The sequence below is a fragment of the Colias eurytheme genome, chromosome 9, assembly GCF_061535395.1.
Source record: "Colias eurytheme isolate Ceu_HAF_F1 chromosome 9, ilColEury1 Martin Lab GWU primary, whole genome shotgun sequence".
Classification (NCBI taxonomy): domain Eukaryota; kingdom Metazoa; phylum Arthropoda; class Insecta; order Lepidoptera; family Pieridae; genus Colias; species Colias eurytheme.
In genome coordinates this window covers 11,757,095-11,773,709 of record NC_142988.1, presented here as the reverse complement: position 1 = coordinate 11,773,709, position 16,615 = coordinate 11,757,095, and the positions used below count along the sequence as shown (strand labels likewise).

General features: G+C 33.4%; 2 protein-coding genes and 1 long non-coding RNA gene across 6 annotated transcripts in view; all 3 read right to left on the bottom strand.

Annotated features, from left to right (window-relative positions):
* if (integrin subunit alpha inflated) overlaps positions 1–11,639 on the bottom strand; it is a 104,664-nt gene extending 93,025 nt beyond the window's left edge. For all 4 annotated transcript variants that reach the window (XM_090105056.1, XM_090105052.1, XM_090105054.1 and 1 more), the window contains exon 1: positions 11,360–11,639. In XM_090105056.1, the coding sequence (XP_089961182.1) occupies positions 11,360–11,508 (149 nt within the window). In that variant the 5' untranslated portion in view covers positions 11,509–11,639. The remainder of the gene's footprint in view (positions 1–11,359) is intronic.
* A 442-nt stretch (positions 11,640–12,081) lies between these two features.
* Positions 12,082–14,230, bottom strand: LOC149906160 (uncharacterized). Its single transcript, XR_016457074.1, has 2 exons — positions 13,326–14,230; positions 12,082–12,714 (listed from the first exon to the last, which is right to left on the bottom strand). It is a non-coding gene; the product is annotated as an uncharacterized LOC149906160 (long non-coding RNA).
* A 1,840-nt stretch (positions 14,231–16,070) lies between these two features.
* The window catches only part of hob (bridge-like lipid transfer protein family member hobbit), a 28,275-nt gene continuing 27,730 nt past the window's right edge, over positions 16,071–16,615 (bottom strand). Inside the window, exons 38-39 of the mRNA XM_090105047.1 lie at positions 16,421–16,532; positions 16,071–16,183 (exon numbers count right to left, since the gene is read on the bottom strand). Of these exons, the coding sequence (XP_089961173.1) occupies positions 16,121–16,183; positions 16,421–16,532 (175 nt within the window). The 3' untranslated portion in view covers positions 16,071–16,120. The remainder of the gene's footprint in view (positions 16,184–16,420; positions 16,533–16,615) is intronic.

Sequence of the window (16,615 nt, the reverse complement as noted above, 5' to 3'; positions counted from 1 at the left end):
GGTTTCAAAATTAACTCTACTTCCGGTTTCTATTTTGTTGCTGGCTCTGTACACTGTGCCAGTGAACGATGTGAGGAGCAACAATTTTTTTTTTATGTTTCACTACCGAAAATCGACAGTTAAGCTGGCGTGGACGAATTTCTAGCAAACCGGTTTCAAAATTTACTCTACTTCCGGTTTCTATTTTGTTGCTGGCTCTGTACACTGTGCTAGTGAACGATGTGAGGAGCAACAAATTTTTTTTTATGTTTCACTACCGAAAATCGATAGATAAGCTGGCGTGGACGATTTTCTAGCAAACCGGTTTCAAAATTAACTCTACTTCCGGTTTCTATTTTGTTGCTGGCTCTGTACACTGTGCCAGTGAACGATGTGAGGAGCAACAAATTTTTTTTTATGTTTCACTACCGAAAATCGACAGTTAAGCTGGCGTGGACGATTTTCTAGCAAACCGGTTTCAAAATTAACTCTACTTCCGGTTTCTATTTTGTTGCTGGCTCTGTACACTGTGCCAGTGAACGATGTGAGGAGCAACAAATTTTTTTTTTTATGTTTAACTAACAAAAATTGACAGTTAAGCTGGCGTGGACGAATTTCTAGCAAACCGGTTTCAAAATTAACTCTACTTCCGGTTTGTATTTTGTTGCTGGCTCTGTACACTGTGCCAGTGAACGATGTGAGGAGCAACAAATTTTTTTTTATGTTTCACTACCGAAAATCGACAGTTAAGCTGACGTGGACGATTTTCTAGCAAACCGGTTTCAAAATGAACTCTACTTCCTGTTTCTATTTTGTTGCTGGCTCTGTACACTGTGCCAGTGAACGATGTGAGGAGCAACAAATTTTTTTTTTATGTTTAACTACCGAAAATTGACAGTTAAGCTGGCGTGGACGAATTTCTAGCAAACCGGTTTCAAAATTAACTCTACTTCCGGTTTCTATTTTGTTGCTGGCTCTGTACACTGTGCCAGTGAACGATGTGAGGAGCAACAATTTTTTTTTTTATGTTTCACTACCGAAAATCGACAGTTAAGCTGGCGTGGACGAATTTCTAGCAAACCGGTTTCAAAATTTACTCTACTTCCGGTTTCTATTTTGTTGCTGGCTCTGTACACTGTGCTAGTGAACGATGTGAGGAGCAACAAATTTTTTTTTATGTTTCACTACCGAAAATCGACAGATAAGCTGGCGTGGACGATTTTCTAGCAAACCGGTTTCAAAATTAACTCTACTTCCGGTTTCTATTTTGTTGCTGGCTCTGTACACTGTGCCAGTGAACGATGTGAGGAGCAACAAATTTTTTTTTTATGTTTAACTACCGAAAATTGACAGTTAAGCTGGCGTGGACGAATTTCTAGCAAACCGGTTTCAAAATTAACTCTACTTCCGGTTTCTATTTTGTTGCTGGCTCTGTACACTGTGCCAGTGAACGATGTGAGGAGCAACAAATTTTTTTTTTATGTTTCACTACCGAAAATCGACAGTTAAGCTGGCGTGGACGATTTTCTAGCAAACCGGTTTCAAAATTAACTCTACTTCCGGTTTATATTTTGTTGCTGGCTCTGTACACTGTGCCAGTGAACGATGTGAGGAGCAACAAATTTTTTTTTATGTTTAACTACCGAAAATTGACAGTTAAGCTGGCGTGCACGAATTTCTAGCAAACCGGTTTCAAAATTAACTCTACTTCCGGTTTGTATTTTGTTGCTGGCTCTGTACACTGTGCCAGTGAACGATGTGAGGAGCAACAAATTTTTTTTTATGTTTCACTACCGAAAATCGACAATTAAGTTAACGTGGCCAGTGTTATTTTTGGCGCCAATGAAAAAATTTCAAAATTTTCACTGTTTTTATGCAGCAACAAATTAGCAACAAATTCACCTGCATTTTTGCAACGATCCATCCATTTTTCCGATTTCTTCACGCTACCTTAACGTTAAGCTAGAACTGTTGCTGATTTTCAGCGAACGGGTTGAGCAACAAAATCGTCATTATAGCAACTAATTAGCAACAAATAAGCAACAAATTCTGGTGTTGTTTTTTTTTAATTTCGCTAATTTTTCATCGCCAGCTTTACGTACCTTGAAGCAATATAATAAAGACCCATCTTTTCTTAGTTATGTTAGAAATTACTCAAAATTTTTTAAAAAAGTTTGTTTTACTGCAAAGCGATTATATATCAAAGAAAAAATACGCGACTCTGATAATAAAGTTAAAACAGTTTGGTCAATTATTAATGGTGAAATGGGTAAAAGCAAATCAAGTAATACCATAAAACTTGTAAATAATGACAGGGTTATTGACAAAAGTGCTGATGTTGCGCTTGCTTTTGAAGAATTCTTCAGTAGTGTCCCTGCTACTATTACTAATAGTTTAAATTTGTCTTCAGCACTTGCAGAAACCTTTTTGAGGGACCATGTTGCGGGGTGTAGTACATTATTTGAATTACGACACGTAACTGCTAGTGATATTGTTACTGCCTTTAAGACGCTTAATCTAAAAAATACTTGTGATCTTTGGGGAATGTCCGTAAATCTAGTTAATAATATAATAGAAAATATTGCGAAAAATTTAGCTTTCATATTTAATAAGTGTTGTGACTATGGTACATTTCCTAATTTACTAAAGCTTAGTAAAGTTATACCTCTATTTAAGAAGGGCGATCAAGAAGACTGTAACAATTATAGACCTATCTCTATTTTACCAACATTAAGTAAGGTAATCGAGAAGTTAATTTTAAACCAATTGAGTAGTCATTTTGCATCTAATAATTTACTGCACACCAAACAGTTTGGTTTCACAAAGGGGCGCTCAACCACAGATGCTGGAGTTGCACTTCTAACACATATATATAAAGCATGGGAAAACTCAAAAAATGCTCTGGGGATTTTTTGTGACCTCTCCAAGGCATTTGACTGCGTTGAACATTGTACTTTGTTACGTAAACTTAATCACTATGGAATTAAAGGAAAAGCCCAGAACCTTATAGCGTCATACCTGCATGATAGGATACAGACTGTAGTTGTTAATGGAGAACGTTCTAGCGGTGCGTCAATTAACATTGGTGTTCCACAGGGGTCAATTTTAGGTCCCTTCTTGTTCTTGGTATATATCAATGATCTTCCCTTTTATTTGCAGGATAGGTGTGAAATAGTTCTGTTTGCAGATGATACCTCATTAATTTTTAATGTGGATAGGCATAACCCAAATGTTGACGAAGTGAACAGTGCTCTTTTACACATATCTAAATGGTTTACTGCCAATAATTTATTATTAAATGCCAAAAAAACCAATTGTGTTGAATTTTTACTTCCTAATGTAAAAAAGTTGAACAGAGATATTACCTTGAACGGGGAGGTATTGCATCCTACTGAGTCTACTGTATTTCTAGGGTTAACATTGGACGAGAAACTACAGTGGGGAGCCCATGTCAACACCGCTGCAGGTAAGCTCAGTTCAGCTGCATATGCAGTCCGAAAAATAAGGCATCTCACCGATGAAGATACAGCTAGATTGGTTTTATTTCAGCTACTTTCATAGCATTATGTCCTATGGAATTCTACTGTGGGGCAAGGCTGCAGATATAGAATCTATATTTATATTACAGAAAAGAGCCATTCGCTCTATATATAATTTACGTGCTCGGGACTCACTAAGAGATCATTTTAAGAATACTGGTATCCTTACTGTACCATCACAGTATATATTTAATAATATTTTGCATGTACACAAAAGCTCCGACATACACACAAGAGTAGGAGATAGACACGATTATGGCACAAGGAACAGGAATAGAATTGAAATGCCATTTTTCCGATTAGCTAAAGTTAAAAATTCATTTATGGATCAAGGTATACGCTTATATAATAAAATTCCTCACAATATTAAACAGTTTAGTAGTTCTAAATTTAAAACTTATATAAAAAATGTACTAGTTCAGAGAGCGTACTACAGTATTCAGGAATATATGGACGATAAAGACCCATGGAGGGTTGTCGCGTAAAAACCACAGGACAGTTCTTTGGCATATTATGATATATTATTATGTAGTTAGATATAAGTTACATATTATGTAATATTGACATGATTTAAAAGAGCAACTATGGAGTTTCTTGCCGATTCTTCTCCATAGATACTGCTTTCCGAATCGGTGGTAAATGTTAAAAATACTTATGTAATGACGATTCGAAAGTGCTACTAAATAGTAGTCTAATTGAATAAATGAATGTTTGAGTTTGAGTTTGAGTTTGATGTTCATCACTATGACGTTTAAAAAGCAATTAAATTTCAATTTATAGCATTTCCGGCGCGTCACATCCGCGTGACGTGCGCGCGCGCATACAAACGCATATAAAATGTCACCCCTTGGCGCCATCTGGCGGGCAACGGGGGAACCGTGTCCGTCCATTGTTTTTACGATTAAGTACGGGCTGTGGATATCGGTCATCTATTCGCAAGCGGACACTCGCCATTTTTGTCGCGAATTTAAATGCATGTGGTATACGCTTCACACGTTGCAATACGTGTGTAGTTTATTAAAGTGAAATTTGGTATTGAAAAAAATATGTTGATTTGGTATATTTGATTGTAAAATTAAGGTAGTCAATGGTATGTTAATTATATTTGCATAGATGTTTAGTTGACTTCCTTGTGTATAATTCTTAACGGAACTAAAGCACAGAATAATAACTAGTAGCCAGAAAGAAACACAAAGATTATAACTACGCTCTTGGAAGAGTCTGCGGTAGTCTCTTTAATTTATTTGCAACATTGCATATAAGTTCGTAGGTTCGATTACAAATAAAGAGTATTAAAAATGTCTCCCAGAGCACACACTACACTGATCACCTACTTGACCGTAAAAAAATTGATCTATTATGTATGATCTCTACATAGTACAGCTCTTAAAATTCTATTCTTTTCATTTATGTTTGTATGAGTTTACCTATATTAATATTTTACTTCCTTATCAGTTATCACCTAGGTATCTATTGACACGAATAACTCAAATGTAATAGCGACATTACCTTCACCGCAACCTGCGATCACAAAGATCAGTCGATGACCAACTGTTGACTCAGCCTGCGTCATCTCACCTGCGCCACTGCGCTGCCTTGACTCATCGTCACGTGATTGTGTATACAAGTTATGTTACTATTAATTATTAATTTGTTTCCTGTACTTTTTTATTGTAGATAGTAACTGTTAAAGTTAGCAGTTAATCATTTTGTTTATAATAAAAAAAAATGAGATTTTGCGCGTAAAAGCACGCAATGCCATCTTTGATTTGTCAGTATTTCATAATATCTTAATCTACTTAAGAATAATTTAATATAATTAACATGAATTGATTTAACGTAAATAAAAAGTTCGCAATTATTTTATGTTCGGTGTGTTTTAAGAAAGCTTTATTTTAAAATAAAGCTCTCAATTTGATCAATTTTGCAATATCCCAAGCGAAAGTATAATTTAATCTAGAGCAGTATTGGCCAATTAATACGAATACTGTGATTTAAAAACCCGTAAATCTACTGACATTTACGAAAATTGGAAAGAGATCGATCAACAAGAGTACTTTCATAAAAAGTATATCTAAGATATTTACAGTTATGATTCATTTATCAATATTATTAAATAAATAACTCCAAATTAAAAGTTACTCTTCCACATATTAGATATTCATAAATTTTTATGTATAAATTAAAAAAGATATCGTAAAATCGTCACTATAGAGTCACTCTTATTTTATTTTAAAAAAGAACATTTTGTTTATTGTTAAACAATTCTGTATACAGATAATCTTGTGGTAATATTTCTTGGAGCGATGTTACAATTTGGGTCAAGGAGTCTGAGTAAATTCGCAGAACAACCGATGCATCTACAAAAGGGGAAAATATTGTTTTGTGTTTGACATTGACCGGTTTTATGTTAACTTATACTTTTATCATTTTATAGTTCAAGGATTTGCGAGATTTATTTTGTAGCTTAAATATATGTAAATCGATGGCTTATAACTTTAAAGCTAGTTTCATAAGTTGTTTCTTGTTTCATTATTTTCGTTCTGTTGTTTTAGTTTTATTGAAGAAAATGTAGAGCAGTAAACACAGCAGCAGCAGCAGCAGTGTGCATTGTTAAAAATCTTTCAACTCTATTACGAATTTTATGCAATGCTTTGATTATATTGTTAAGTATATCCTATTACATATAAATAATTATATTTAGCAGAAAAGCAAAATCAAAAATAATATAAAACATTGCGATTACAAAAAATCATATGTGTAAGCACGTAAATATAACCACAAATATGCAGTAACACGGTATGTAAATGTAATGAACATTATGTTCTTGACCCAAATAACGTTAGTAACAGTAGCAATTATAAAAACAAATGTTAATTGCAGACATGTTGAATCCAAGTTCAAAGTCACATCTCAATTAGAGAGTAATTAGTGGCTTGTTAACACTCTGTGGCCAATTTATTTCGTGTCTGAGCATTTCTATATATATGTACTGTACACCTTTGTATACTTTAATTGATATATATCTCAATACATGTCAGAGTTATATATTGAACTAGCTGTTCCCCGCGGTTTCACCCGCATTGCTCCGCTCCTGTTGGTCTTAGCGTGATGATATATAGCCTATAGCCTTCCTCAATAAATGGGCTATTTAACACCGAAAGAATTTTTCAAATCGGACCAAATTCGGACCGAATTTTCCCGAGATTAGCGCGTTCAAACAAACAAACAAACAAACTCTTCAGCTTTATAATATTAGTATAGATGTGTGTTGGTTGTAATGAGCAGAAGTCAATCAATCAATATCATATGTGATCATCAATTATCTTGTATACAAACTTTTGTAAAGTTTCATCAAAAATAAACTTTTTGACACAAAAATGAGTTGGTAAGGTAATGAAAATATTATTATCTCTAAAATTTTCCATATTTACGATTTTCTACTTTTTATTCGTGGAAAGAACACCTACTTTCCTACTATATAGGTTCTTCTTCTAATAATTACTATATAGGCTAGAGATACCTCAAAAAATAAATTCAAATTTCATATTAAAATCAAATCAAAGTACGTCATCAATCCATTCCGATACATTACACTTGCTCATGACGTTCCGATTACAACAGAGAGAAGCAGAGGCCGCCTGCTAGCGCCCTGCGCCATATTAGTATCGGGGTCACGGATACTGCGCCGGCGCAGGCGTTACATGTCTTTGCTGCTGCGAGTCTGTTTGTCATTGCTATTTTTTCATATGTTCTTATAACTTGTTTTCTTACATATTTTGAGTTATTATAACTATATTAATAAATAAATAGGTACCTACTCAGTTAATGAATGTTGATTTAAACTGTTTATTCACTCAATATTGTAGAGATAATTATGTAAATGTACACAAAAAATAAACCTAATGGAAGAAAACAAATGTTTGACCTTGTTTCTAATCTGCTCGTTAGAGCTATCACTTAGAGAAAAAATATGTATAATGAACTGGTTAATCCTTTCAATATATTATAAAAACTATAAAAAGTGTAACTAAATTCAATGAATTTTCTCTATTTTGTGTTGAATTGATGCAGATAACATCTATTTTCTCAAAACAGGGCTACTTTGTAACAACTCCCTCTCTATATACCTAATAATCTAAATATCTCGATCGAGCACAACAATACAGGAAGTCACTTTATCCATCGAAACTTAGTTTTCAAGGAACATTTAACGGTTCTGCTGATAAATTGTCTATCTGAACGGTAGGAACAGATAGAGCGGTGAACAAACATAATGATGTAATTACATTTGCGGTTGTAGACCAACAATGACAATATTGTGTTGAGAAAGCTTGCTTGAGTCATATAACTTGTAGGTTTTTTTGGCGTATGAGTAAGATTTTGTACATCAATGAAACTGTGTTTTATATGTTACTAGCTTTCCGCCTGCGGCTTCGCCCGCTTTGTCTAAAACATAATAAATTATACCTTTCTCTTAAATCACTCTATCTATTAAAAAAAACCGCATCAAAATCCGTTGCGTAGTTTTAACGATTTAAGCATACATAGGGACATAGGGACAGAGAAAGCGACTTTTTTTTATACTATGTAGTGATAAGTGTAAAGGTTAATATCTAGAAAGGAGACTGTTACTAGGAGGAGCAAGCGTGTTTACTCACATGGTATCCAGGTAAAAAGAGTTATGTACGAAACTCCATACAGATTGCTCAGATTTTGTACATACAATTGAGTAGGAAGTAAGATATAACATGTGCTAAAAATCCAATAACATGCGGGGGTGTATGCAAAAAAACCAGCGCGTGCTGTATGATAATTGAGGATTTTTGTATTAAAAATAAAACATCGGAAGGCCGGACATGATAATACAGTGGAACAAAAGTAGCGGTTTAGGAGATAGCGGGGTCGCCGGTTATCAGGACAGATATGCAGGCGCCGATTCACTCGCTGCTATTGTTTTTACTCTTTCTAGATAGTGTTGTCTTATTGTGCGCTTTTGTGTTAAACGTTAATTGAATATTGGAATAGTGTATTAAAAATAATGAGGTATAGCATTACAGTCATTAAGTGCCTAAACCTAGTCTAGTAGTTGAGTTAGTTTGTAAGAAAAACAATAACCGGTTTTGTTGAAATTTATAAAAATATGTATAATTTTAGAGCATCGTATGCTAATGCCTTATTAAAACTGAATACAAAACACGAAGAAAGTTTATTCAAATATATTTAAATTCGTCTCAAATAATTTGAAACATACGACAATCCAATTAAGCCCAATCCAAACTTAGAATAAAAATATATAAACAAAACACCAATTAACCTTGTCTTAAGTGCGTGACATTTACATAAGTTACCATCTGGCGTGAATATAAGGAGGATAAATCACGAACACACTCAAACCTACATTCCGACAGCTCGACAATAAATGATTGATAAAAAGCCCATCTCACGAAGCTGGAGACGTCCAAACTCATTACTTATCTGTGCCATTAGCTATGCACTTGTTCGATACAAATGTTAATGATATGTCGACGCGTTCAGGGACGAACGTACGGGCCACTAAAGGTCGCTGCATTCGATTTTTCAAGTAGACGCTTCATACAATACAGTGAGGATATCTGTTATCAGTAATTCATTCTTCTTATTCAATTGGATTTGGCTTTGATTTCATTTTTGAATACTTGGTAACTTTCACCTTGTCATAAAACAAAATTTACGCTAATTTCACACTATGCCTAGAGTAGAGGAGAGTCTAAAACGTTCTCATTCTCACGCACTGCAAAATTGACGAGTAATTTAACTAATACTACTTGGTATTAGTTACCATCAGTAGAGGCAGTTTTTCTTAGTATTACAAAATCATATTGGATGCACCAGAACGAAAGGTCGTCGTAACTAATAAATCAAGAAAGCGTCGCCCTTACAAAAATAGCCCCGTTCACAAGTAAATTAAATAAAAAAAGCTAAAAAGGGCGTGCGGTCTGCGCGCGCGCATGTGGTGCGCATGTGACGCCGCACTGTTTCCGGTTCCAGAAATTAAATTTTTGCATCCTATTGTCTATACTCAAGGGTGTCAAAGATAATAAACATGTGACATTGAAACTAGTGAAAGATTTTTTTTTCTAAAGTATTGAGAAAAGTTTTAAGGCCATGATGGTATTCGTCTTATCTTTTTTAGATATTGAGAATAGTTATAAGGCCATGGTATTTGGCAGTACCATATTACGAAATCATTTATGACAATGTATTGGAAGAGATTTTCACCTATTGTGGGCGCTACAATCGATGACGTTATGACGCCTACTGCAATGATCACATCTCGGTTTTTCGGGACTAATGATTTCATAATCACTATTCATACACATTTAATTAATGGTGATGAATTTAACAGTGTTTAAGGTAAAAATTGTGCTTGTTAAATTGTATGAATTTCAAATAAGTAAAATATGCAAAGTTACATTGTGACTCTATGTTTAAAATTTTTGCTTGTCTTTTAAACTATAATTTATATAATTACTCCTACATAATTCAAACAAATGTCGCCAAAAGTTCTGCTTATGACAAACCTTTGAATTAAATTATCAATGCATACTCTATTTTTTCTTAGTCATAGAGCAAAATCAATTTACGAATAATTATCTAATACTCATTTCATATTCAGTAGAACTCTAGGACAATCAACAGTCATTAAAAATTTACTAAAATAACTCTATCATGTCATTTATAAATGGAATCAAATGATACATAATTAGCAAATGTAGAGTCTGTTTCATTATTATGAAAACTGTATTGAAATAAGTCAGGACTATAAATAAGTGATTTATTCAATTGCACCGTGATCAATTTAACTATGTTATAAAATGACGTTATAGAGCAAATTGGAAAACAGATATCTACTAGATATTTTCTTAGTGAAGCTATTGTAAAATTATTAGGTAAACTTTATACTTTATGAAGCAAAATCTTATAAAATGTTTTAAATGGATTAAAAACGTATAAAATTAAAAATACAATAGTTACGTAAAGCGATTGCTATTCGTCTAATAAGAATGTTTTGCGGTTTTTCCACGTGTTAGGGTTATCAACATACGTATTTGCATAATATTTATAAAAAAGGTAGAGTAGTGGTACCAAAAAATATCTCTATTATAGCTATTACTATAATGTAATCCTGTACACTCATTATTATTATTATAGAGCTAAGCTTTCTAAAATACTAAAGTCGCAAAAAATATGCATTCCTCATCACCTGAAATACAATATTCATGCTAGTTTTATGTATTATTTTTCAACGACTTAGTCTAAACATTAGAGATACAATCTAACATACGAGTAAAGACCGACAGCCCTGACCAAGGAATATTTAGTTTTTATTTATGGTATACTATCTATACATAGAAGCTCAAATAACAACCATCGCGATTTGAGTCACTCAGCACATTGTAACACTCAATGAGATGCCATATCTCTTGAAATCTCTCGGTAGAGTCAGTTTATAATCCATGAAAACTAGAGACTCTATACGACTATATATCATGAATCGGCTCAATGTCTTCGATTGAATTCGTGGTAAAAATCGCACTTATGTATTCCTTGGCCGATGATGTCATTATGATAAACTTCGATATGCCTGAACTCGTAATCGCAACCTTCATATGACCATTTATGAGGTACGACGTCGTCCATAAATACTTTTTATTTTTATCTTAAGGTCTCGCGCGAATGATGTGTGTTCGTGATTTGTATTCGTCAGACAGAAATGTAGAGTCAACACTACTTTTAGCGCTAAAATAAACAGACACAAACTCTATAAGTTTTAAACTTTTTTATTATTGAATACTTACATTTTTCTATCACCATCCACATGGGACTGGACGGTAAAGCCGAACATGGACTGATAGTTCCCGGTGTACACCACCCTGGACGGGATGTCCACATTGAAGCCGAGGGCCCCGGCCACGGCACAAGCGAATACACACAAAAAGAGCGCCATCGTTAATAGAGCACTAAGTCACAACACAACACAAATACACTTTAAAATAAAATTATATAATTCGTCCTCATGATTCGTTTCGAGTTTACGTTCGTAATTCCGCGGGTCGGCGACGTGCACTCTCTGCGGCGTCCAGTTCTACACTGAAGGCCGCGATCGCGAGTGAGGTAATCCTTAGGAAAATAAGAAAATACGTAAAGCGCTCGTTTCGCACGCTTTTCTGGGAAAATCGCTGAGTTGACCACGACATATTGTTTCGTCTGAATTGACCAATATTGAGTCAGGTCGTGATAAGAACCATTCATTGCAACTGCCAATGCCAGGTCCTTCAGATCACACACGTCAGATCATCATTTACGTAAATTAATTGGAAAACTTTTCAGAATCATTCAATTTACAAAACCCAATTACCAAAGCATTAAAACAAAACATACAATATATTATAGAGTATGGAAAAATAAACATGTTAATTTTTGCAATATGTAGAGCGACTCTACAATCCCAATAATATCAATAAAAATCATTTTCCCGTAAAATAGAAGTTGGCTCTAGGTAATAAATAAAAGACTGCAAACTATTTAAATACGTTTATTCAATAATTAATTACATTGACAACAATATAATAAGTTATATAAAAATACTAGTACATACAAAAATCTCCGCTTACAACACCAATACTGAATCATAACAATTACTTTAATAGGAATACATTTCTTATTACAATTAAAGATGTTAAAATAATTGCATAACGTGTATACTATTCGACTACATCGAAAATATATGTTAAAAAATATAAAGCACGCGTGATATTTGAAATAAGCTTTTATATTTCAAAAGTTTTTCTTCACGGATAGGTGAATTTTGACTCAAAAATTGTCAAAATCCAAACATACATATGAAAAGCTAATTATTTTCACTATTAATCAGGTGTTTAACTAATTAACCAGTTTATACCAGTGTAAGCTAGATAATACCGGCTTCACTAAATCTTAGCCAACATTTTTGCTCTAAGTGTAAACTGTAAACATCCGTTGTATTTATTGCTAATGTCTCATTGTAAAGTGTAAACAAAGCTGTTAAATATTGCACTCAAATTATACTAGTTATGTATTATTTATGGACGAGTCCGGGTGTTGTTATATGTAATCTTTTTATATAGAGAAAATATTTTTTTTATTTCTTATGTTCTTATTTTTTTCATGCAACCTGATCAAATTTTTAGAATTTGATCAGGTTGCATGAAAAAAAAAAAGAAATTCTAAAAGGCAATTATAGCCGTCAAATAAAAAAGACAATAATGGATTCCTGTATTCTCCCAAGCCTTACTTATGCAAGCCAGACATGGGTCTTTACAGAACAAGTCAAGAACAAAATTTCATCATGCCAACATGCTATGGAACGAAGTATACTGAAACTAAGAAGAATAGAAAAACAAAGGAATGTGGACATTCGCAAGAAAACCAAACTAACAGATGCACTTAATTTTAGTTTGAAACAAAAGTGGAAATGGGCAGGACACCTATCTAGATATAAAGACGACAGGTGGACATATCATACCACTAAATGGCAGGGCCCAATCGGCAAAAGGAAAGTGGGAAGGCAGAAGAAGAGGTGGGTGGACGACATAGAGAACATAGCAGGCAAAAACTGGATGCGTATGGCCCAAGATAGGGATCTTTGGTACAAGATGGAGGAGGCTTTTACCCATAAGGGGCCACCTAACAATGAATAGATAAAAAAACTAAAATGTCATATGTATATGTATTAATTATTAATTGTAAGGTGGAATAAATAAAGCTTATTATTATTATTATAACCTGATCAAATATTACAATACTTTTTATCTTTTTAAGTAATCATTATTAACAAAACCTTGTCTGATTTATTTTTTTGACGTGACAACGTCTTATAATTCGATAAAGCCGCCTGCACGCACGAAAAAACATGACTCATGCGGCGTTACCTCGCTCTGAGGCGTTCCGTGCCTTACTGCTTGAAGTGCAAGCGAGAGCGCGGAACGAGCGACAAAGAAGCACAATTGGACGTTGTCACGTTCAACTATCGTCAGTAAACCGACTTTACAGACAACCAATTTTTTTTTTATTTGCAATGACTGTAATTTTACTGCATATTGGTTCTCAGAAAAAAATTCTGAAAAAAATTACTATTTGGAGTAAATACGTCATCTGTATATTACAATGACAAAACATCATGACACGAATTGTCTATAGAAAATTCCCTACATCATACCTAAACCTACATAATATTTTATTTATAAATATATTAGTAAGAATTTTATTTCATTCGATGTGTAATATCAATTGTTCACATTTAGGTAAATACACTTAATTCAAAATGTCTTTTATTACATGTTTCTCATGAAAACATATCTTTTGAAAAAACCTTTATCAACGTTTCATAGTATATTTCATATTTTATACTAAGTATCTTTATATTGTTGACACCAGTTAGGGCTGATTTTTCAATCCTTGGTTAAAACTTATTCATCGAATAACGTATTAAACTACCATTTCAAAAATGTATTCTAATTGTCCGTATATGACAGTTAACAGGTGACATTTTACAATGTTCGTGTAATACTTTATTGGACGGATAAATTTTAACCAAGGATTGAAAAATCGGCCCTTAATTAAGTAATTTACTTCATCTAAATATTACCATTCCTACAAATATAATCAGTCGCTTATATATCGACTCTACTCGATTTATATTATAGATATATTATATTTATTTAATTAGCCTGGTAGCTCTACAAGATTCATTTACAAATTAATTCCATTAAAGGAGAATTTTAATTTCAACAGTAATTAGGGTAAGTTTGTTTATTATCAACTAGCTTTCCGCCCGCGGCTTCGCCCGCTTCGTCTAAAACATAATAAATTATATACACCTTCCTCTTGAATCACTCTATCTATTAAAAAAACCGCATCAAAATCCGTTGCGTAGTTTTAAAGATTTCAGCATACATAGGGACAGAGAAAGCGACTTTGTTTTATACTATGTACCTAGTGATGTTGGTTTATGTTATATAGAATATGTAACTTCAAACCAAAAGCTATTCAGTGTTTTTTTAAGATACGAAAAAGGCCAATTATTATTCAGCACATTCTTATTTATTTAAATATTATAAACATTATACAAATGTTATAATCTTAATACTATTATAAAGGCGAAAGTTTGTAAGGATGTATGGATGTATGGATGTATGGATGTATGGATGTTTGTTACTCTTTCACGTAAAAAACTACTGAACCGATTACAATGAAATTTAGCACACATATAGAGGGTAACTTGGATTAACACATAGGATAGGTTTTATCCCGGAAATCCCACGGGAACGGGAACTATGCGGGTTTTCCTTTGAAAACGTGGGCGAAGCCGCGGGCGGAAATCTAGTTTAATCATATTTTATTCATCTCTTGAGGATTATTAATAATACAATGATCGACTTTGTTCATTTCACAGATAATTTTTATATTATCCTAGAGCAACATCTATACTGCTATATGATTCTTTGGGCAAACTAATTATATTTTAAATATAATTTTAATTATAATTAGCAAAATTAAATTGATAATTACGATTGTGCGTTAGTAATTAACAGGACATAGTAATAAGTTGTTATTTTAATGTAAAACGCAATTAGATAATCATTATACTATTAGAAATGAACATGATTGTGTGTTTTTTTACATATTTTTAAACGTTGAGTAATAACGAAATAATAATAATAATAGTTAAAAAAAAACTAAAAAACACGCTTTTTATAGAAAACCGAACTAAAAAATAGAAAATTTTATCAAATTAGTGAATTGTCATCGGTCCTCAATAAATCTACAAAGTTAGAACGAAATCTGGCCGTTTAAAGTGGGTCAAAATCGCGCCCAAAGAAGTCGGTTACAAACAAACAAACATACAGGTGAAGCTAATATAAAGCGTGTAATAAAAATAATTGTAATTTATTAATTTATCATTGTGAATATGAAAAATTTAGCATTATACATGTTATTTATATATTATTTTAAAGATAAATACAAAAAGGCATATAATGTATTCTGAGGGATAGACAATCGATATACACGAACAAATTATATATTTTTTGGATTTATTATACATTAAACTCGAAAACAATTTAATATTAGTCGGTATAACATTTACTTTAAACATTAAGGAACATTCACAAATTTTCAACACTTTATCTTGCTTTATATCTATTTAACAAACCCCAAAGCTCCGTATCCTATTCCGGTCCCCACCATTTTCCAAGAAACATTTCCCAAATTGTATACAAAAAGATGGCAACCCATAATTTTGGAGTGTCATTTATAAATATTAAATAGCAATGATACACATAATTAAAAAAGGTGTGGATAGGTTGGGACCAACACGATTAAACGTCAAAGTGAAATTGGCATGATTCACCTATCGTGATAAAAAAAACAGACAACTGAAGCAAAATGTGCCTAATTAGCCGAATTTTGACGTGCCACTCAAAACCTATCTACACTTTTTTACTTATAATAATTTATAAATAGTATATAAAGTGACACGACTCTTACGGCAACGAGTCATGTCACTTTTTGCTCTTATGCTATGATTTGGAAAATTTGAATACGCTGGGCGTGCTCTTCTTTTGGGGCTTGTTCTCTGCTACCTGTAAGAAATGGGTCACTTTAACTACTTCATCTAAACGAATATTATAAATACGTAAAACTCGTGCCGTCTCTTCTTCACGCCAAAACCACTAAATTAACGAAACTATCTACAAAGATAGGTACTTTAGAAATTACATAGGATAGGTTGTATCCCATAATAGCACGGGGATAGAAACTATGCGATTTCCTTTACTACGCGAGCGAAGCCACAAACAAAAAAGAAAAGAATCACTCACGGTGCGGTCGCCGAGCAAAAGGCGAGCCTTATCTTCTTCGAGCGGCTCGAGCGCGGCCGGCGCGCGCCGGTGCAACTGTAGCTTCTGTCTGATCGCTTGGGACACCAGTACCCTGTATGGAAAACATTTCATAGCAAATTATAACTAAACAAAAACATAGTCATCAGAAATTACTAGTAACTAGAAAATTGTCAA